A 23,974-nucleotide genomic window follows, 5' to 3' on the forward strand; every position below is an offset into this window, starting at 1 on the left:
TAATGAAACAAAATTTGGAGACAATAGTATCTGGGCTGGGGACAAAATACTCACGGATATTGTCAGTCTCTGAGTAACCAAGCAGCAAAAGCCCAAGTGACAACAATAGCAAGGAAAAGAATAGAGACAAGTGAGGAGGCCTGAATCTGAATAAGGCCTAGAGCTGCACATGCTGCTGTTACCGTAGAAACTAACCTCTCCCCTGAAGAGGTTTGCTGGGGCATTGTTTGTGGGACACAAGATGTGTCATACACCAGATGGTCGTGTGCTGTATAACTCAGTTATCTGAGAGGACAGAGTAAAGGAATGTGCACTACAGATCTCTTCAGAAGGCAGAGCAGGGCACCATCTGTTCTTTCAGATTGAAGGCACTTTTTTTCCCCCCAAGAAAGGGGGAGACCAAATTTAAAATGATTCACTATTCAGGAAAAAAAAAATTCCTGGTACAGTCACCATATTTGACTTTCATTTAGCTAATTTTATCCTTGGGTTTTATGTCAGGGGAATTGCATTTTTACGCATGGGAGAGCGGCAATTATTTCTCTCTCTCAGGAGTCTATCATTTATAAATAAAACCCTCTGGAGACCTCATCACTCCTTTACTATCTGAAACCCTCAAAACAATTTTAGCCATATGTTCTTTAAAGTCTCTCTTCTGCTCCCTTTAGTTATGTACCAATGTTTATACAACACGGGGGGGAAATAATTCTTCCTTTCCAGGAATTGTTCTATATTTCAGCCAGGAGCGGGCAGGGTGCGGGAGGGTGGAGGCACAAAAAAAAAATCAGAATCGTTTGGGTGACTGATGGAGGAAGGAAATTTTAATTAGGGTATGCGTAATATGTAATACCAAGCAGCGATGACTAACATGTCCGGTAGGTAAGGTGCAAATAGGCGTGGGCAGAAGAATAATCCCACACGGGCCTGCTCCAAAGTCCACTGAAGTCAATGGAAAGAATCACTGACTTCAATGGGCTAAGGATCAGGCCCCTGTGAACTCATGGGAGTGGGGAAACCAGAAGGAAAATTAAGATTCAGTACTTAAAATGTGCTTTCATGTTACAGTAAGGCTGAGAGCTTCAGTGCAAAGAAGTCGGGACAGTGGAAAGTTGTAAGAAACCTGAATTTGGCTCCATATTCATATAATATGGGGCATTTTTGCCCTCTGACACACTCAGTAGGAGTTAGTCACACACAAGTCATCCAAGAGTGAAATTTAGCTCTCAGTATTTTGTAATACTCTGTTAAAAATCCCATGCAGCAGATCCTGCTCTCTTCTCAGATTCTGTGTTGTTCTGATTCTGTGTTGAGTTCAGGACTGAAAAGGGCAGGGAAAAGGGACTTAAAACCACTTTTCTGCCTCCCAGTTCTGACCCCAGTCCTTGGGCTGCTGTAAATTACACCATTTTACAAAGTCCTCCAGAGCTGTTATGCCAGCATAGAATAGTTGTGGTGCAGTTCTGAGGATGAGGTCTCAACAACAGAGTGGAGCGTGTGGAATCCTGGAAGGAGAGGATCTTTTACTCTCTCGGTCCCCAAAGAGATCCCCAGCACACAGCTTGTGGGTGGAACCTTTAACTTACAAAAAGTGAATTATATTTTCTCCTGGACATTCTCTGCCTGAAGGCTGCAATCACTTACATTTTAGGTGTTTCTGGTGTATATATATATATATATAAGCAACCCATCCATAAATGGGCCTCCCCCCAAATATGGAAAAAATTGGGATAATAAAATGCCTGCTGGATTGCACATTGAAATAACAGACACCTTTGAAACCACTGAAATAAACATGTTTAAAATCTTTGAAATAATGACTGCAGGTGCATGCAGGCTGGGACAGTTATGAATCTGGAGCTGCACGCAGGCAGTTATAGGAAGACTTCTGGGTTTGAATAAATGTACATTTGGGTGATTCGGATTTCAAAATATAGCAACTGTGATTAATAACCCAGCAGAATATAATCAGGGCCCAGGAGAGAAAAAAACAGCTTCCTACATCTGGATAACTGCTGCACGTCCTTTCCCCGGACACTGCCTGAGCAGCTGGGTTGTGTACACTGGAGATCTCCAGGGGTGGGAGAGGGAGGAATCCACAGCCAGCCTTAAGACTGCAGTAGTCGCTGTAAAACTTCCTACTCCCCTCACTCTGAACAGGGAAAGAGCTACTGGATCTACACAGAAGTGGATCCGCTGGTCATACCCACATGCTTCTTCTGGGCTGCCCCCATATCCCTGCTGCATGGTGGTGAGCAGGGAGCCCTGGCAGAGGTAGGACTCATGGTGGACAAGGGATGTACAACCCCTATATTCCTCCTGACCAGCTTGATCATGCTGGCTCCGCTGCAGGCAAAGCCTTTGGGGACAGGGTTTGGGCCTCAGGGCATGCGTGTTTAATTACCAACAAGGAATGTCCTGGGCATGACAAAATGGAGCTGAACATCAAGATTCACTGAAATCAGTTGGAGTCCTTCCATTGACTTCAATGGGTTTTTGATCAGGCCCCATGTGATACCAGGCCCAATGTGTGCTAGTGGCCCAAAATGTCTTTATTTCTCAGCTATTTTTTTTTAACAAATGCCCCTCACTGAGGACTATGCACATGTGAAGTTTTAAAACAGAACCATTCTTGTGTTACTCAAGCCCCCAAAAAAACAACAAAAATAGTGTGAACAATTTTTAAATCATGGAAGTCTCCTATTGCTTGCCTCAAACTGAGCAGATAAAAAAAAAGATGTATTTTTACCAAACATTAAAAAACAAAAGCACCTTTGGTCTGAGAACATGAGCTTGAAAAACTTCAGCCCCAAAGAAAATGTACTAAGAACTTTCCAAGTACTTCAAAGTCAGATGTACTATGGAAAGACCATCTCAGCCCTACCTACAACATTCCCTACAGAAGTGAAACATCTCAGTTTAAGGAAGCAGTAAAGCTCATGCTTAAATCCATCTGTGTTCAGCAAAGCACTTATGCACTTGCTTAACTTCAATCTGACTCTAAAGGCCTAGTTCACCCCAAGTTTCATGTGTTGCTAATGCTTGAAAGTTGTGGAACTGATCTCAATACTATAGTAGTATCAACTCATCATTTCTACTAACTTCTTTTTCACTAACCACTAACTTCCAATAATTAATATCCTCAACTTCTACTTTGCTTATGTCTGGGAAATGTGGGCATTTCAGTATCTAAAATGTCTATGTACTCACTATGGGCCGAATCATAGAATATTGGGGTTGGCAGGGACCTCAGGAGGTCATCTAGTCCAACCCCCCTGCTCAAAGCAGGACCAATTCCCAACTAAATCATCCCAGCCAGGGCTTTGTCAAGCCTGATTGTAAAAACCTCTAAGGAAGGAGATTCCACCACCTCCCTAGGTAATCCATTCCAGTGCTTCACCACTCTCCTAGTGAAAAAGTTTTTCCTAATATCCAACCTAAACCTCCCGCACTGCAACTTGAGACCATTACTACTTGTTCTGTCATCTGGTACCACTGAGAACAGTCTAGATCCATTTTCTTTGGAACCCCCTTTCAGGTAGTTGAAAGCAGCTATCAAAACCTCCCTCATTCTTCTCTTCTGCAGACTAAACAATCCCAGTTCCCTCAGCCTCTCCTCATAAATCATGTGTTCCAGCCCCCTAATCACTTTTGTTGCCCTCTGCTGGACTCCTTCCAATTTTTCCACATCCTTCTTGTAGCATGGGGCCCAAAACTGGACACAGTACTCCAGATGCGGCCTCACCAATGTTGAATAGAGGGGAAGGATCACGTCCCTCGATCTGCTGGCAATGCACCTACTTATACAGCCCGAAATGCCATTAGACTTCTTGGCAACAAGGGCACACTGTCGACTCATATCCAGCTTCTCATCCACTGTAACCCCTAGGTCCTTTTCTGCAGAACTGCTGCCTAGCCATTCGGTCCCTATTCTGTAGCAATGCATGGGATTCTTCTGTCCTAAGTGCAGGACTTTGCACTTGTCCTTGTTGAACCTCATCATCAGGGCCAGTTTTAGGACGATTCTCTGGAATCAGGCCCCGTGCCTTAGGTTCCTTTTTAATTTTTAATTATTTTTTTTACATACCCGGCGGTGGTCCAGGTCTTTGGTGGCACTTCGGCGGCGGGGAGTCCTTCACTCGCTCCGGGTCTTTGGCAGTATTTCGGCGGCAGGGGGCGTGTCTTTCAGTGCCGTGGAAGACCCGGACCACCGCTGGGTATTCGAATTGAGCCCCGCAGTTCCTAAAGCCAGCCCTGCTCATCAGGTTTCTTTTGGCCCAATCCTCTAATTTGTCTAGGTCTCTCTGTATCCTATTCCTACCCTCCAGCATATCTACCACTCCTCCCAGTTTAGTGTCATCTGCAAACTTGCTGAGTGCAGCCCACGCCATCCTCCAGATCATTAATGAAGATATTGAACAAGACTGGCCCCAGGACCAACCCTTGGGGCACTCCGTTTGATACCGGCTGCCAACTAGACATGGAGCCATTGATCACTAATCCTGGACCCTTGATACACTAGCTGGCTGGGTTGCATGCTGGGGATGTCCACATGCGCTAAAGGGGACAGAACGCTCTTTCTAGGTTGTAGAGAGATAGAGGAGACGCTGCATGGTTGCAACTGCCCCTGTGGCATTCTGCTGCTCCTTTCCATGAGAGTGACCGACTCTGAAGCTGTGTAGGTAGTGAAAAATTCCTGAGATTTATCTACCCGATAGCTTCTACCAGTTACCATTACATGATTTATCTGCACTACAGCTTCCGTTAACTACCTCAACACTACAGCCAGGCTACACTACCTATCTGCACTACAGTTATACCTGCTACCATTGCGCCGCAGCCACATTACACGGCCTATCTAAACTACAGCTTCCATTAGCTACCACTGGTGGAGAATTACAGCTACGAGGTTTGCTAGTGCAGAGGTAGCCTAGGTGTGTACTTCAGAACTGCTGCTGTCTGCTCTACTTTGGGCTCCATCTAATGCCTGTGAATCTGCCATATTCCTGAGGGCAGGGGAGCCTCCTGCACAATTATTTGATTTCCATGCATGCTTTTATGCATGTGCCATTTCTATGCATGGCTGCTGTGCTCACCTGGACCCATACAACTTGGCAAGTCTTCAGCCAGCTATTTATGATTACTGTACATGCGTGCAGGTTAAGCATTTTCTTCTACTTAAACGCTATGCATTACACCACCCAGATAAGCCAGGACGAGAAGGAATATTTTGAATTAACACTTACAAAAATCACCATGGGGAAAGAACATCTATGAGGTGATAAAAAAAAAAGAGAAATGGGATGTAGCGCCAAAGAGCCCTAGTCATAGACCAGGACACAGACACCCACTTTTCATTGTGCCGGGGAGTACTCAACCCCTGGCTCTGCCATTGGCCCCTCCCCTATCCCACCCCTTCCCCCAAGGCCCCACCCCACCCTACCTCTTCCCGCCCCCACCCCCTTCCTGCCCAGTTCTGCCCCCTTCCCCGAGTGCACTGCATCATCACTCCTCCCTCCAGCCTCCTGCACACTGCGAAACAGCTGATTGCAGCGGGCAGGAGGGAGGGGGAAGCACTGAACAGTGGGGCCCACTGGCAGGCAGGAGATGCTGGAGGGAGGGGGAGGTGCTCATAAGGGGCCTGCCGGTGGGTGTTCAGCACCCACCATTTTTTCCCTGTGGGTGCTGCAGCCCCAGAGCACCCACAGAGTTGGCACCTATAGACCAGGGCTTTGTTGTGCTGGGTTCTGCTGCACAGGCACAGAACAAAAAGGTGGCCCCTGCCCCACAGGGTTTGCAGTCTAAGTATAGGACACCAGACAACAGAAGGATACAGCCAGACAGGGGAGTACAAGAAAACAATGAGACAATATTGGTCAGCTTGATGGGCAGTGGTCTCTGCACACCAGCAACCTAACTGCTGTCAAGTTTTTTGTAGGCATCACAGGAGAGTTTTAAGGAGGGCAGTGATTGGCTGTGTAGCTTAAGGGCCACAAGAAAAAACTGGGTCACACTTTATATGGAGAATACATTTATAGATAGTTTAATAAAGGATAACAGATTTCTTAATAAACAGCTATCTATAGTAATAGATGGTAGAATCCTACAGATTGCTCTTAATCATGGTTTAGAACCATCTATAGCACTTTCTACTCATGTGCTTAGGGACAACTATAACACTGCTCATGTTTATATCAGCTATTTCTTATTTATTAACTCTTTCTAAATCATTTATCTGTGTACCCTTAATATAAATAGGCTTAGTAGAATTCAATTTTTACTTTTTTATACTTTTGATAGATACTGTTGATGTTGATATGTCAGCATTTTAAAATTTTAATCAATTCAAATTTTCACAACTGTGCAAAATTACGGATTTTAAGCTTTTTTTATTTTTATTTATTTAAATTTTCAGTTACTGGAAATTGTGAAGAGAAGCCAGACAATGAGGGGTTGGGGGGGGGTGGGAGAGTGAGACAATTATTAAATGACAGTAAATGTTGAGATTCAAAAAGTTTAAGCTTTATAATTGTTAAAACACAAATTGTCAACATCACATGTCAAAATATATAAAGAAAATGTCCTCAAATCAAACTCTAATAAGTTCTCAAGCAGCATTTTACTTACTTTGCCTATCTGTAAATTTCAATGATCATTGATGTAAATATTTTGTCAGTTTGCTTGTGTATGGTGAAATTTACTCACATTTGCCAATAAAAATATATTATTTTCAAGCCTAAATGTAAAGTGGGGCTAAACTGAATGGCTTTTCCCCCCAGCAACTTCTTTGTAACACCATCCACAAGATGGTCAGTGTCCAACTCCCCTCCCAAATAAAAACAATGTGCAGAGCAGTTGTTAAGTCGATTTGAATAGGCTATTTAATAATAATAAAACTTGTTCCATTATAATGAATAAAACTGACAAATAACGTCTAGGGGAATGATAGAAAGTTTGTTTTCAGGGCAAAACCCAAAAGATAGATATCAACATTTTTGTTTCTGGAAGCTAGACCAAATAAATGAACGTACAAAAAAACCTGCTGAATACCAGCAGCTTTTAGAGCTGCCACATATTGATATGATAAACTATTAGGAATAGAAAACAGCTACAAAATATTTCAGCACAAGTGGCTTTAAAAAAACTAGGCAAAATGTGGAGACAATAGACGCTTAGTTATATTTATGCATATGGTAAATTATGGCAAGGAAATTACTAAAGACTCTTATTATTCACCCCTAAAAGATTTGCTGCTCTCTGTTCCAAGCAAAGCCTGTGGAAGATTGCAGATCCTACTCCTGCACCTGGCTGAGTGATTTACCAGAAACTTGACAGGGTCGTGAAAGCTTTATTTTCTTTGTTCCATGGGTGCCTGCCATGGAGAGCCAAGGCTGGATTAACTGATTCTAAATCCCTGGGCAGTTTGCCAGAGCAATGCTAACGCTGAAGAAAATGGAACTTCCCGGAATGATTTCAGGACCAGCTCTATGTATTTGTTCCTCCTATGTTCAAAAACCATGGGAAGGGAGTATAATGCCTCATGTCACGCTGGTAAACTTTTCCCCAGTGTGGGAGTTATGTGAGCATTCTGCCCACCTTGGACAATGCTTTTTCTTTGGGCCAGTTCTTCTTCTCTGGCAGCACTCCATCACTAGTAATATAGGTGTCTTCACACTGAAGAACATACTGTATTAGGATAATGTGCATGGAGAAGTCCAACAACATGCCTATCCAGCGCCTCCATTTTCTTTCTTGCTAGCATAGCCATTTTGATTCAGGAACTCCTAGCACTGCCATGTCATTCATAGTGCTCCAAGATGGGTTAAACCTTGTTGTTGGTTGAGTTAAAACCTTGTTTAACCTTGTTAAAACTGATGTGTGAACAGATCTTTCAGTTAAGATAGTTGTAAGAGACAGTTGAGGGTCACAGCTTAAACAAGGCATAATGCAGTCTGCCCAGGAACTAGCACCATGTAGGCAGGGGGTTCCACTGGGGATTTTTCTGCCCAGGTGGGCTGGTGTGTCTATGAGTGTGGAAAAATCTAGTGGGGAAGGGCAGACTAGAAACAGAGAGATTGAGGGGGAGCAAGAAAGCTAAGCAGGAGCCTGTAATCATGGTGTGATCTTGGGAGCAGCCTAAAGAGAGCTTTTGGCTAAAGAAGCTTGGGGCTGTAAGCAAAGCAGCTATCCTGATTTTGGACCTTCAGGACTTCATACATTCCTTGTAAATAAACAAGACTTCAATAAAGAAAATGCCAGACTCCATCGTCAATTTCTACTCCCAACTGGAACATCCCCAGGGCCCTGAACTGTGCCTAGTCACTTGTGTCAAAAAGGGGTAAGAATCACCATTCTGGATCAAACGTATCGGCCATCTAGATGAGTGTCTTCCACCAGATGCTTCAGAGGCAGGTGCAAGAAATTCTGCAGTAGACAGTGAGGGGCTAACCTCCCGCAATGGAAAGTTTCTTCCTAACGCCCAGCAGACAGAGTGTGGCCTATGCTCTGAAGTATGCAGGTTTGCATTCCTTCCAAACCTCTATTTTTCGGGGGTTATTTTAGTATTTGCTATTCTTCCTCTGCATAGTCTTGTTGCTTGTGTAAGTGGCTAATCCCTTTTTGAATCTAAGTCTCAATGATATCCTGGGGCAATGAGTTGCACGTTGAGAGTTATGTGAAAAAGTATTTTAATCAGTTTTGAATTTGCCTCCTTTCATGTGCAATGACTGTCCCCTAGTCACAGCTGCCATGTTTTATGCAGCTCAATGTGTGAGATTTTATGCTCATAATTTAATGAGTAAATGTGCATGGTGGGATTTTCAAAAGCACCTAGGCACCAAACTCACAATGCATTGGTGACCTTCCAGAAAACACCATCCTGGCCACCATGGATGTAGAGGCTCTCTACACAAACATCCCACACACTGATGGAATACAAGCTGTCAGGAACAGTATCCCTGATGATGCCACAGCACAACTGGTTGCTGAGCTCTGTGCCTTTATCCTCACACACAACTATTTCAAATTTAATGACAATATATATCTCCAGATCAGTGGCACCGCTATGGGCACCCGCATGGCTCCACAATATGCCAATATTTTTATGGCCGACCTGGAACAACGCTTCCTCAGCTCCCGTCCAGTCACGCCCCTTCTCTACCTACGCTACATCGATGACATCTTCATCATCTGGACCCATGGGAAAGAGACTCTGGAAAAATTCCACCATGATTTCAACAGCTTCCACCCCTCCATCAACCTCAGCCTGGACCTATCCACACGGGAGGTCCACTTCCTAGACACTACGGTGCAAATAAGTGGTGGTCACATTAACACCACCCTATACCGAAAACCTACCGACCGCTATGCCTACCTTCATGCCTCCAGCTTCCATCCTGGGCACACCACAAGATCCATTGTCTACAGCCAAGCACTGAGGTACAACCGTATCTGCTCTAACCCCGCAGACAGAGACCAACACCTAGAAAATCTCCACCAAGCATTCTCAAGACTACAGTACCCACACGAGGAAATAAGGAAACAGATCAACAGAGCCAGATGTGTACCCAGAAGCCTCCTACTGCAAGACAAACCCAAGAAAGAAACCAACAGGACTCCACTGGCCATCACATACAGTCCCCAGCTCAAACCCCTCCAACGCATCATCAGGGATATACAACCCATCCTGGACAATGATCCCACACTTTCACAGGCCTTGGGTGGCAGGCCAGTCCTCGCCCACAGACAACCTGCCAACCTGAAGCATATTCTCACCAACAACTGCACACGCACCATAGTAACTCTAGCTCAGGAACCAACCCATGCAACAAACCTCGATGCCAACTCTGCCCACATATCTACACCAGCAACACCATCACAGGACCCAACCAGATCAGCCACACCATCACCGGTTCATTCACCTGCATGTCCACCAATGTAATATATGCCATCATATGCCAGCAATGCCCCTCTGCTATGTACATCGGCCAAACTGGACAGTCTCTAAGGAAAAGGATAAATGGACACAAATCAGACATTAGGAATGGCAATTTACAAAAACCTGTAGGAGAACACTTCAACCTCCCTGGCCACACAATAGCAGATTTTAAGGTGGCCATCCTACAGCAAAAAAACTTTAGGACCAGACTTCAAAGAGAAACTGCTGAGCTCCAGTTCATCTGCAAATTTAACACCATCAGCTTAGGACTAAACAAAGACTGTGAATGGCTTGCCAATTACAGAACCAGTTTCTCCTCCCTTGGTTTTCACACCTCAGCTGCTGGAACAGGGCCTCATCCTCCCTGATTGATCTAACCTCGTTATCTCTAGCTTGCTTCTTGCTTGCTTATATATACTCACCTGCCCCTGGAAATTTCCACTGCTTGCATCCGAAGAAGTGGGTATTCACCCACGAAAGCTCATGCTGCAAAACGTCTGTTAGTCTATAAGGTGCCACAGGATTCTTTGCTGCTTCTACAAACTCACATTGATTTCATTTGGTAGACTTGAAGGAAGCGATGTAAGATCAGGGAGGCTGGGGAGAAGCTGGAGGGTCTAGTACTCAAGGTTAGGGCTGAATAGGTGGATCAGGGATTTTAACAATAGGGCGGTTGGACATTCCTTTTGCTTAGTGCTCATGTTTCCTGGGAAGAGAAGGTTCCTAAGGTTATGTACCCATATAGGCAAGGTGCTGATTAGATCGTCTCACTGATTTGGAGGGAGACTGCCTGATTCTGGATGAATTTTTAAGCAGTTTTAAAAATACCTCCCTTTTGTGCTGAAGGATTTTGTTGTGTGTACTCCAGCATTTATAGAGTCCAAGGCCAGACGGGACCATTGTGATCATCTAGTCTGACCTCCTGCATAACACAGGCCACAGAACTTCCTCAAAACAATTCCTAGAGCATACTTTTTTAGAAAACATGCAATCCTGATTTAAAACTTATTACTGATGGAGAGTCCACCACAACCGTTGATAAATTGTTCCAGTGGTTAATTACTCTCACTGTTAAAAATGTATGCCTTATTTCTGGTCTGAATTGGTCTAGCTTCGACTTCCAGCCACTGGATAATGTTATAGCTTTCTCTGCTAGACTGAAGAGCCCGTTATTAAATATTTGTTCCCCATGTAGAAACTTACAGACTGTAATCAAGTCACCCCTTAATCTTTGTTAAGATAAATAGACTGAGCTCCTTGAGTCTATCCCCATAAGACATGTTTTTTCATCCTTTAATAATTCTTGTGGCCATAAGCACCAACTCCATGGGTGTGCTGGGGCTCAAGCACCCATGGACTGTGGCCCCACCCGTGCTCTGCCCTGACCCCACTCAGCCTCTTTCCCCATGGCCCCACCCATGCTGCGCCTCTTCCCTCTGAGGCCTCCTGCCACTTGCTCCTCTCCACCCCCTCCCATTACTTGTCCTTAAGGCAGGAGGGGACAGAAAGGAGCGAGCAGTGGGCAGACGGGCCCTCGGGGGTGGAGAGGTGCAAGCGGTAGGCGGGTGGGGAAAGTCTTGGGGGAGAGGGCAGAGAGGAGCAGGCAGGAGGCACTCAGGGGAGGGGGCAGAGAGGACTCAAGAGAGGGAGTGGAAAGGCGCAAGCAGCGGGTGGGCCAGGGGTGGGGGGCGGAGCAGGGGTGGGGTCTTTGGGGGAAAAGGCCGAGCAGAAGCGAGGCCTCAGGGCACAGCGGAGTGGAGCCCTCATTCACAAAAACAAAAGTCAGCGCCATGGGCGGCGGGTGGAACCCCCTTAGGGGAGGCTAGCCCCTGGCTCTATCCCTTCTGCCTGCCCCTCTGCCCCCGCAGCTGAAGCCCTGAGACCTACTGCCCCTCCTCTGTGGCTAGGGCCACAAGTCCCCCTCCCCCACACCCCGGAGGAGTACCGAGCGCCCCCACCCCTCAGCTGGAGAAGCCCTGGGCCAGCTGAAGTCCTGAGCCTCCCAGCCCCACCCGGAGGTGCCCCGAGTGCCCCCCAACTGGAGGAACTCCGGGTCAGCTGCAGCTGTACCACAACTCCCCTCCCCAGCAGGGCCAGATTAACCTTTTGTGGGCCCGGCGCCAAACATATCTGTGGGCCCCCATGGGGGCAAAGGAACATGGCATGGGGAGGTTGGTTCCCAGAGCAAGGGGCCAGCCAGGGGCAATGGGGCATAGCATGGTGGGGCCGGCCCTGCTCCACCCAGCCCAGTGCAAGGGCACTGTATACAAACCAGCAGTTGCCAGACGCACACTGGCCTGCCTAGCCCTGTGCTGCCAGCGTGCCCCTTCCCCTTGGGGGTGGGACCATACCGTGCCACACAGCCCCCGACTCCCTGTGCCCAGTGTCCCCTGGAACTTCTATGCCCAGCAGCCCCCCAAACAGACCCTTCACCACAAATGCACAGCAGCCTGCACCCCCCCACCGCTGCCCAGCATCCCCCCCACACAGCCGCACCATTACTGCCCGATGCACTTTCCCACAGCCCACTACCACAACTACACAGCACCCAGGGCCGCCCCACAACATTTTGGCACCTGAGGTGGTGAGCTCAAATGACGCTCCCATTCCCCCTCGCTTGGGCCAAAACTTTGAAAGGTCTCAATTCTGCCTTATTCCTGTTCTACTCCTCTCATGGTACTGCTCTGCTACCTACCCCAATAAAGTAGAATGAACAACTTAAAATGCCTTGTTCAAAAATTTTAAGTAACACTTAACTTTATAACGCCTGAACAGCAAATGTAACTTTTCTTGTCTGCAAAGTAAACACTGGCATTTTTATCTGTTTGAATAATCAAAATGGTGCTTTCCATGTCTTCTTGGTTGCAAAGATTTGAACTGCTTCCTGTTGAAGGTCCACAGTCTGGGCCAGCTCATGCTCTGTTGAGATGGTTGCAAGGCAGACCAGCTTCTCCTGTGTCATTGTGGAGAGTAGATGTGTTTTTATTAACTTCAGCTTGGAGAGGCTGCATTCTCCAATGGCAACTGTTACAGGATGTGTTAGAAGTATGCGCAGAGCAACAAAAGCATTTGGAAAGAGAGTGGTCATCTTATTGGTGCACGCATATTCCAAAATAGCCTTTGGAGTTGATCCTGCTGAAATGTATCTTGAAAGGGCTTTCAGTTCATCACCTAAATCACTTGCATCAATATTGTGCATGTCATCATGTGTCAACACTGTCTCTAGTGCCCTGCATTGCTGGTAGGATGACCAGACAGCAAATTTGAAAAATTGGGACGGGGGATGCGGAGGTGTGTGTGTAATAGGAGCCTATATAAGAAAAAGACCCCAAAATTGGGACTGTCCCTATAAAATTGGGTCATCTGGTCACCCTAATTGCTGGTATAGGTCTTCTTCAGGTATAGTGAGGAGTTTTGGAATATCATACCACATCCCAAATATACTGCTGTGTTTCTTGAGCTGCATGAAGCATTCTTCAACTGACTGTAGTGCACAAACTAGCACCTGGTTAAAGAATTCAACTTTGATATTGTTTGAGGTCTCTTATGGGATTATCCCATGCCTCGTAATCAAAATGTCTTCTTCTTCAGCTGATTATTCACTATGATCCTCAAATCTTTTTCAGAGTCACTGCTTCCCAGGATAGAGTCCACCATTCTGTAAGCATGGCCTACATTCTTTATTCCTAGATGTATACATTTATAGTTAGCCATATTAAAACACATATTGTTTGCTTATGCCCAGTTTACCAAGCAATCCAGATCACTCTGAATCAGTGACCTGCCCTCTTCGTTATTTACGACTCCCCCAGTTTTGGTATCATCTGCAACCTTTATCAGTGATGATTTTGTGATTTCTTCTCGGTTACTGGTAAAAATATTAAATAGTGTAGGGCCAAGAACCGATGCCTGCAGAATCCACTGGAAACACATCTGCTTGATGACCATTCTCCATTTACAGTTACATTTTTGGGACCCATTGGTTAGCCAATTTTTAATCAATTTAATGCGTGCCATGTTAATTTTATATCGTTTTAGCTTTTTAATCAAAACGTCATATGGTACCAAGTCAAATGCCTTACAGAAGTCTATTACGTCAACACTGTTACTTTTATCAATCAAACTTGGAATTTCATAAAAAAGATATCAAGTTAATTTGAGAGAATCTATTTTCCCATGTTCATTTTGATAGACTTGAATGGACCAATGTGAGATCAGGGAGGCTGGTAGGAAAATCTCTCTGCTTCTAATTGCCATAGCTTGAGAGTGCTGAAGGTCCATGAGGGTGATGTGATCTAATAGTCTGAACACAGGAATGGGAGCCATATACTGTATCTCTTTGAATCAGAGAATTCAGATCTCTCTGTGACCTTGGGGAAGTCATGTAAGGCCAGATCCAATTTCTATTAAATCTATGGAAAGACACTTATCATCATAGGTGCTAACTCCGTGGGTAGTCCAGCCCTGCAGCACGAATGGAGGAAAATTAGCGGGTGCTTAGCACCCACCGGCAATCAAGCTCCACTTCCTCCCACCCACACCTGCTGCTGGCCTCTGCTGATCAACTCCTCCCCCTCCCTCCAAGTGCCTCCTGCATGCTGTGGAACAGCTGTTCAGCGGCATGCAGGAGGCACTGGGAGGGAGATGGAGGAGCAGGGATGGGGTGTGCTCAGGGGAGGGGGTGAGAAGAGGTGGGGTGGGGGGTAGGGCAGGCCCAGGGCTGGCGTGGGAGTGGGCAGAGGCAGGGGTGGGGGTTGAGCACCCCTGGGGAAAATTAGAAGCCAGTGCCTGTGGTCATAGGCCTTGAAACTGCAAAGACTTACACACATGCTTAATTTACACTTGTGTATAGTCTCATTGAAGTCAGTGGGACTACTCAGGTGTAATAAATTAAGCACATGTTTAAATTTTTGCAGATTTGGGGTCACAGACAGGAATTGGATCAGGCCCTTAGTCTCTGCATCTTTTTTCCCCTCATACCACCCTCCATCAGTAAACTGGGAATAATAATACTTATCTACCTCAGCAAGGGATATGAGCATTAGTTAGTTTAAAATTATTTTCAGTTTATATATTCCTGAAAAAACTCCTCCTTTATTCTCCCCTTTTTGTTTGTTTTGAAGAAGCAATTTGCTTGCCCCAAACTTTCCAGCAAGATGGGGTGGGGATGGAGGCGTTGGAATATCTCCATCTTCCTTAGAACTGATGATGCTTGCTAACAACAACAGGTATTAACTGGCTGCAGTATAATGACTATTTAATCTGCTGACTAATACATCGAGTTATTTCTGCTGCTTCTAGTGCTTGAACACTGCATTTGCCCATTAATGTATTTTAAATGGGCCCAGTTTATAATGGGGGAAACTTTTCAGGTGAAAATATCCAGATTTTGTTCTTTTTTGTGATTCTTCTGTCAAAGGGAAGGGGAACAAATTGTCATCTTGGCAGAAGCACTTCTAACTCTGCAACTACCAAATCTCAAAATAATACGGACTTTGCATGGAGCAAGGCCCTGCATTGCCCTTTGCTTTATTATTATTTGTCTTACAGTAGTGCCTAAAAGCCCCCAAATCAGGACCTCATTTTGCTAAACACTGAATAACCCTATAGTAAGAAACGGTCTCTGCTCTGAAGGGCTTACAGTCTAAGCAGACAAGATAGAGGGTGGAAGGGAAACAGAGGTGAACAACAAAAGGACTTGCCCCAAAAATCACACAGTGGCCAAGCCAAGAATAGAACCCAGGTGTCCAGAGTCAAAGTATAGTCCCCCCCGTCTGCTACATTATACTGTTCTTACCTTTTCAAGGGAAACAAAACCCAAACCACTCTTTTCTGTCATGTACAAACTTTGAGTTGCTTTAAAAAATGGGGTAGAACAGTATACAACCAAGGCCCTGTCTACACTAGAGCAGCTTTCCATGGAACATTTACTTCCCCAAACTATTTTAAAACGTGTTGTGTTCACTTACAAAAAGTGCTCCAAATAGTTGACAAGGGCACTAACTACCATTCCAATAATGCTTCAACGGGGCTCAATAATGATTGAGCCTCCTCTGTTTCAGTGCCAGTACAGAGACGGATTGGCTGCCACAGTTCAACTAGTCCTCTGCTAAGTCCAAAGCTGATTGCAAAGAGCTACAAAAGGATGTCACAAACTGGGTGACTGGGCAACAAAATGGCTGATGAAATTCAGCGTTGAGAAATGCAAAGGAATGCACATTGGACAACATAATCCTAACTATACATGCAAAATGATGGGGTCTAAATTAGCTGTTACCACTCAAGAATGAGATTTTGGAGTCATTATGGATAGTTCTCTGAAAACATCTGCTCAATATGCAGCAGCAATTAAAATAGCTAACAGAGTGTTAGGAACCATTAGGAAAGGGATAGATAATATGACAGAAAGTATCATAATGCCACTATATACATCTGTGGAATGCCCACACCTTGAATACTGCATGAAGTTCTGGTCATCCCATCTGAAAAAGATATATCAGAAATGGAAAAGGTAGAGAGAAGGGCAACAAAAATGATTCAGGGTATGGAACAGTATCTATCTGAGGAGAGGTTAAAAAAACTGGGACTACTGAGCTTGGAAAAGAGATGACTAAAGGGGGGGTAGAGATTCATAAAAAATCATGAATGGTGTGGAGAAAGCCAATAAGGAAGTGTTATTTACCCCTTCACATAACACAAGAGCCAGCAGTCACCCAATGAAATTAATGGGCAGCAGGTTTAAAACAAACAAAAGAAAGTACAACACAGTCAACCTGTGCAATTCATTGCCAGGGGATGTTGTGAAGGCCAAAACTATAACTGGATTAAAAAAAGAATTAGATAAATTCATGGAAAATAGCTCCATCAATGGCTATTGGCCAAGAGAGTCAAGGATGCAACCCCAGGCTCTGGGTGTCCTTAAGTCTCTGATTGCCAGATGCTGGGCCTGGATGACAGGGGATTGATCACTTGATGATTGCCCTGTTCTACTCATTTCCTTTGAAGCATCTGGCATTAGCTACTGTTGGAAGACAGGATACTGGGCTAGATGGACCATTGGTGTGACCCAGTATGGCTATTCTTACTACTGTCCCATAATGCACCAGTGGTCTTGAAAATCTTCCAGCATGCATTGCTTCTTGAAACTGAGCTGGAAATGTGGGATAAGAACCCACAGGGCTTTTCAGCTAAAATGGTTTAAGACAGAGCTAGTGTAGCCATGAGGCAAATCTGCAAGTATTCTTAACACAATGCACTTTGGCTAGCATGAATGCAACAAACTGTTTTTGCTTAAACCAACTTTATACAATTAATTCAACCACAGTCATTACCGCTCGCTAGTTGTAGATAAGGACCCAGAGTCCCTTACAACCACAAGCTGTTCAGCCCCATCTATTATGGGAGTTGGTTATAACAAGACAGCAGCCAACAGAGTTCAAACATAGGGCAGAAGACTCTGCAATGTCTCTACACTCATTCCCCTCTTATTTTTAAAAACCACTCATTGGAAATACTTTAAAAAAATCAAGCTAACAAAGAGCAGGAAAGATATATGAGCAAGGGAAGTGGTGGATTCTCCAGTTCTTCATGTCTTCAGTTTAAGACTGAATGCCATTCTGGAAGACAACCGTTAGTCAAATGTGTTATTGGGCTTAATGCAGGGGTAACTGGGTGAAATGTAATGGCCTGTGACATACAAGAGGTCAGACAAGCTGATATGATGGTCCCTTCTGGCCTTAAACTCTATGAATTTATGAAACATGGTTCGGTTTTGTAATTTATGAAGGATCAAACCATGTTTTAACCACATTGGGTGCTACTTAGTTGTAACTGAATCTGCAAAAAGTGCATTTTTCTATAGCGTATCTAAGATTATATCAACAAATTAACTGATGAGGACTATGGCATGCCTTGGCATCCAGAAATACAAGAGGAAAGTGTGATATAGTGTTATAGATCTAAACCTGCTTTTTCTTGTATCAAAGGTCTCTTATAGGTAGCACAGTTTATATATGTAACCCTTCTGCCAGGTGGAGTTGGCAGCAACCAGGGCCGGGTTCAGTATCTAAGGGTTCCTTTTCAACAATACAACACAGAACCAGCTCGAGCCTCCACCCAGTAACCTGGAAAAATTACACACCACTCCTGGGTGCCTCTCAGAAGCAATACTTCCCCACTTGCAAGCATAGAGTCCGAGTCTAGAAAATAAACTTTTAATGAAATGAGGGAAGTCACCCAACATTAATTAGGGATATGCCGCAAGAAGGTTTCATAATCATAAAACTGTGAGCAAGACACCCACCCCAGAGGGCATGGGGCAATGTCTTCTGCCTCATGTTCTAAAGTTCTACAACCAACAATTCCTTTTCTGTGCCCCTCTCTGCTCCCTCACCATACCTCACTCATGGTGGTTGTCCTTGGTCAGTGAGGACCCAGGGTTCAGAGATGCAGCTGTGTGAGTTCACTTCCCACCTGGGGAAGAAGGCACCTTGCTTGCTCTGCCATCTGAGCACTTACTCTGGCTGGCCACTGCAACAGCTGTGGTCCCAATCTGCTGGCCGCCTCACCAGCTGCTGTTCCACTTCCTGGTCACCTTCTGCCACCTGCCTCTCTGCAGGTCAGTCTCTTGAGGTTCTACCCAGCTCTTCATGGCTACACTTGCAGATTTGCAGCGCTGCAGCAGGGTGTGAAAAAACACCCCCTCCAGCGCTGCAAGTTGTGGCGCTGCAAAGCGCCAGTGTGATCAGAGCCCCAGCGCTGGGAGCACGGCTCCCAGCGCTGTACGTTAATCCCCATAGGGAGGTGGAGTACGGACAGCGCTGGGAGAACAAAGATACAAAGATAGATGGTTTATATCATAAAGAGGTCCTTCTGAAGGAATAACAAAAAAATCAGATGTGGGGAAAATGGAGGCGAAATTGGACATGATTCTCTTTTACACTAAGCCTCTTTACTTGCCTCTGGTAATGTCAAAAAGGCCACTTTATGGCCTCTTTACACTGGCAGAGCAATCTTTCAAGAATGACCAGGACCCTAAATGTCAGTGGTTATTTGAGCCCATGCTTCCTTTGGAAAAGATATCAGTCTTCCTCCTGGAAGGACACTTTCTCCTGCAGAATGAAGAGTTAAGTCAGAAAGGATTTAGGAGCTGGTACCATGTTTCTGAAAGGAATAACTGAATCCAGATCTGGAATAGCTAGTTGTAGACCTGAGAAATAACCACTACAAGGTTTGAAATCTTTTAGGAACAGAGTTTAGAACAGGATTTTGGTGAAGGTGGTTTCTGAAATGTATACATTCACATATCAATGTGTAAAGTGTTTGCTTTTGGATCCTTTGGCATGAAATGTGTTGTGTTCAATGTTATTAGTACTGAGGTTTACCTGCTAGAAAGAAAATGAAGATATGATCTTGGGAGGTCTGGGTGCTGATGGCAGAGCTTTCTTGGTGGAAGCCCTGTGGCTCTGGAAATATGTGTAAATATGAATCTGGTTGCTTTTAGAAAGAGCTACAGGACACATCTCTTTGCCTGTATCTTCTCAACAGATTAAATCCTGTTTTCACAGCTCTCTAATTAAGATGCAGGCAGAACAGGTCGATGGAGGTTGGTCACTCTTACTGAGATCTTGTGTTTCAAATAAGGCACCCACACACCATGGTGACAGACCCAGAAAAAATATTAGTCTTTCTGGAATGTACCAAGTTTGTGGAGTTTAGAACAAATCAAAGTCATAGTACTCCCGTCCTGTATTTTATTAGGAAATTAACAGTCAGATTAATAACCTGAAATTACACAGTGAACTTCATTAAAAAACAAATTCAAAATCATCACAATTATTTTTGATTTCTATAAAACATAATGCCCCGAAATAGTCCCTGTTTACAACTGTAAATTTCTACACCCTTAAAATGATCTACTGTATAGCAGCAAGACTGAATAATTTTAACAATCGGTATAAGGAGATACAGTATGCTTTGCTCTATAATTCAACTGAGTTCAGACATGTTAGAAGATTAAATGTTTAAAACAAAGCCCAGACCTATTACCTATGCTACCCTGTGAGCTCAATTCAATCGATATGCACAAGTATTTCATGTTACTCATATGTTAAAGTGTGGTGAGGTTAACTGCTATGTAATATTAAGTGGCTATGGGGCCTCAGTTTTGCAATACAGTCCAATTCCTTTCAAATATACAGGACTAAATATTCAGATCTTGGATTTTTATATCTATTGCTACAACAGTAGAAGAGTTTGTGACCTACCCCATCTGCCCTCCTCTTCATTTACCTGCAATAAACCTAGTCATTAATTTGGCCTAAATATTTGCTTTGTAATCACCAGTTTTCGGTCACTCTCTCAACCAGGGTGAACTTCATCAATGTTTAGAGAGCCAATACAAAACTTGTGCACCATTTAAGACCTACTGAAGCCTTTGAAGTGGACAGGCTTTATGTTGGCTTTTGGTAAGGGGCGAATTTCACTCTAAGTCACCTAAGTCCAAATCCTGCTCACCTCACTCATGTGAGTAGTCACACTGGGCCAAATTCTGCTCTCATTAATACAAAAATAAATGTGGAGGAACTCCACTAACTTTACTGGCATAAATAAGGGCAGAATTTGGCCCACTGACTTCAGTAGGGACTACTTGTATGAGTGTGACAAGTAGGATTTGGAGCCTGAATGACCAAGTCAATGTGAGTCTTTAGTTTTAATGGCCTTGGTCCCCTAAATTAGGGCCTAAGCCTTTGGGGGTTTTGAGTGTCTCCTGTTGGGAGCTGAGTGTTTTGAGTCCCTGATTCAGGAAAGCACTTAGGCACATGCTTAAATCTATCCCTAGTCAGGAAAAACATGCTTAAGGACTTAATGTATGTGCTTACATGCTGTACCGACTAGAGATGCATTTCTGAACTGGGGCCTCGGTTCCTATGGGAGTTGTGGATGCTCAATAACTGGCGGATTCAAGCACTTGACCAACAAGATCCAGTTGCTTTAGACTTTTGCATGTATTTACTTGTAACATTTTTGGAAGTAATGCTACAAAAATTAGACATAGAAAAAATATAAAAGCAGTGAACACTCATTTTAAAAAGATCTTTCTGGACAAGCACATTTAGATAGTTGTGTTAACATTTATATATAAACTCTTTGGCAGCAGTTTCTAGAAAGCAGAATTATTTTTTTCATTGACGTATTTTATCCTTCTCCCATGAAAACTTCATATCTTAAAAAAATCTATAGCACTTTCCTCTATAAACAGTATGGTTTCAGATTAACCACTACTTCTTCCCTGAAGAAAAACAGATTAAAAAGAAAATCTAGTCATTATCTGGTAAGTGTTTATGTAACAGAGAAAAGAAAATAATTCACTGTGCGGTTTGTCATTCTCTAGAATGTCAGTGGTATGTTTATACAATAAAATCAACATAAGTTACCCCATTTTGCTTTAAAATCTAACTAGTAAAACTATATTGCTATCAGTAGATTCATAAACAGAATGCACACATTGCTATCTAAGTTCAAGTATTACTATATTTCCTTTAAAAAGAGCCATAAATTCCTTGCAATTTTGCCTGTCTTCTATGTTGTTTTGGTCTTGCAGTGCCATGATGAATTGCACTCGACTGTTCTTGAACAAAATAAAAATGGAATTTAAGAATGTACTGTGTTAAAACAACACAGCACAGAGGCCTTGAGGTGTGTTAGCTTGATAAATCTTCATCTGATCTGACTGACTGTCTTTGGAAGGAGTGTTTCAGAGGCGAGAAACATTGGTACAGTAGTCATGTGCGTTCCATATGGCTGATAAATTTAACTCTTTCCAGATTCACAACCTTCAGTTCCATTTAAAAAGGGAAAAAACAACCACCTGTATTTCTACCATATCAGGATATGTCATCTTGGATTCTTCTTGGTACTGTCAGTTGTTCATAAGTAGGGAGGGTGTTGTTAGGGAGGAAGAAATCTGAGTTAATGGTGTTGCTTCTCTGAGATGATCCGTTACTGCTTTGGCCATCCTGCTGATTGGAAACCAGGTGATGCAGCATATCTGTAATGAGGTTTAATTTCTGGTCCATTTGCATTACCTACAAAAACAAAGTGAAACATCTTTCAGTGTCAGAATTTGAGAAAGTAATAAGAAGACATGGCACAAGAATGACGTATTAAAAATAGCTTTTTCATAATTAGCACTGGCACGACTCCCTCCTATACATGCAAACTTCTGTTACTAAGAGAAAACCAAGATACTGAATACATTCATTATGGTAGGAGCATATCCAAGTTTTAGAGAGGCTTGTTAATATTCTAGCTAGGAATGTACAAGTGCTAGAGGAATTGGGCTTTTAAAGAGCAAGATCCACGTGTCAAAAGGGAACCGGGAAGCAGAACTTAGTGCTGAAGAGAATAATTATAAGTGTTTTTTTTTAAAGAGCATAAAGACAAACTTCTAAAATGTCTATCTGTGCTAACTGCTTTAACATGCAAATTCCTACTTTACTTGGAATGATCTTTTTGTCAGACACAACTGGTGACTGAAACTTGTATTGTGTTCTTTGGGACAGAGTCCCAATGGCATAATGACCCCTTGATGTGACCCCAGGCCACAAAATGCCAAGCAGACAGACCCCTCCCTGTCTGAGGGGAAACCCCTGCTGGTGCAAATGCATGGCAGCCAGGTCCTATGTCTGTGCCCACTCCCAGTCCAACTTAGTAGGTTTATTGGGGTATGTGCGTGGGGTGTTGTGGAGTCTGCTTTGCCAAACTGATCTTCCATTGGCGTTGGGTCCATTAAAGGCCCTTTGTCAAGGGTGCATTTTAGAGCAGCCCCATAGCTGCTCTAAATTACACTGGGGCCAGGGCTAGCCTCAGAATCAGGGAGAAGTAACTAGCTCCCTACTGCCTCTCCCCCCACCTCATAGTTCCACTGTACCTAGCCCTCTAAATTTCTTCTACTTTTATTTCAAACTATTTTAAAAAGAGAATCTGCTGTTTTGAGAAATATAATGTCAGGATTATTAAGAGCTAGACTGTGGATTTACCATAAGCCTGGAATATAATTTGAGCATGTCTGTGCTGCCCCAGGAGAAGACCTGGAACTGAACTGCATCTTAAGGTATGTCTACACTGCAATTAAAAACCCCTGGCTGGCCTGTGCCAACTGACTTGGGCTCGCAGGGCTCGGGCTAAGGGGCTGTTTAATTGTGATGTAGACATTTGGGCTCAGGGTGAAGCTCTAGGATCCTGCAAGGTTAAAGGATCCCAGAGCCCCTTAAACAGCCCCGTAGCCCAAGCCCCATGATTGCGAGTCAGCTGGCATGGGCCGACTGTAGGTGTCTAATTGCAGCATAGACGTATCCTCACAGAGATACAGTTTGAGAGTCTGGTTTCCCCCTTGCTTCAGTGAGAAAGTAATCTGTAGTAGCCCTTTACCTGGCATAAAATACTTCCCTCTCTGTTTCAAATCAGCTATACTGGCTGTGCATTGAGGGGGCAAATTCAAAGCTACACCCACCCCCAGCTCATCTACATAAGCAGCAGAGTAATCGTCCTATAGAGGCTGCTGTCCCGCAACACAAGTAGCCTGCTTAGAGCAGCAAGAAACAAACCACAATATTGCCCTGTCTTGGATTTAGCGATCATAGCAGTTCTAAGATCTCAAGAAGAGAAACAATTATACACAAAAAGATGTAGCAGATTTTACAAAAAAAAAAAGAAAAAATAACGATGAATGATGACAGAAAAATTATTGCTCAGAATATCTGCTGGAAAGTAGTAAAAGGTATTTAAACCAGCACAAGTAGGAGAAATCTATGTATTTCTGGCTATCATCCAAGTAGTAAACAGGATGGTAAAAGACAGCAAGACTGAGTAAAACACCAATATACCTGGATAATTTCAAAAGAGACTACAATGTTTTCCCACTGTAGAGAAAGTGCTGTTTTGATCAAATGCTTTGTACAACTAGTGGGGAAGCAGATATAGAAAATTCAAAAATATGAGGTGCCAGGGAATTATACTTTGCAGCTGTTTTTGAAAACA

General features: G+C 43.9%; 1 protein-coding gene across 2 annotated transcripts in view; it reads right to left on the reverse strand.

Moving 5' to 3' along the window:
- Nucleotides 1-19,678: 19,678 nt before the first annotated feature.
- KCNQ1 (potassium voltage-gated channel subfamily Q member 1) overlaps nucleotides 19,679-23,974 on the reverse strand; it is a 552,595-nt gene continuing 548,299 nt past the window's right edge. For both annotated transcript variants that reach the window (XM_039537861.1, XM_039537860.1), the window contains one exon: nucleotides 19,679-22,020. In XM_039537861.1, coding sequence (XP_039393795.1) covers nucleotides 21,820-22,020 — 201 coding nt within the window. In that variant the 3' untranslated portion in view covers nucleotides 19,679-21,819. The remainder of the gene's footprint in view (nucleotides 22,021-23,974) is intronic.

This window comes from Mauremys reevesii, linkage group 4 (assembly GCF_016161935.1).
Source record: "Mauremys reevesii isolate NIE-2019 linkage group 4, ASM1616193v1, whole genome shotgun sequence".
NCBI classification, from domain to species: Eukaryota; Metazoa; Chordata; order Testudines; family Geoemydidae; genus Mauremys; species Mauremys reevesii.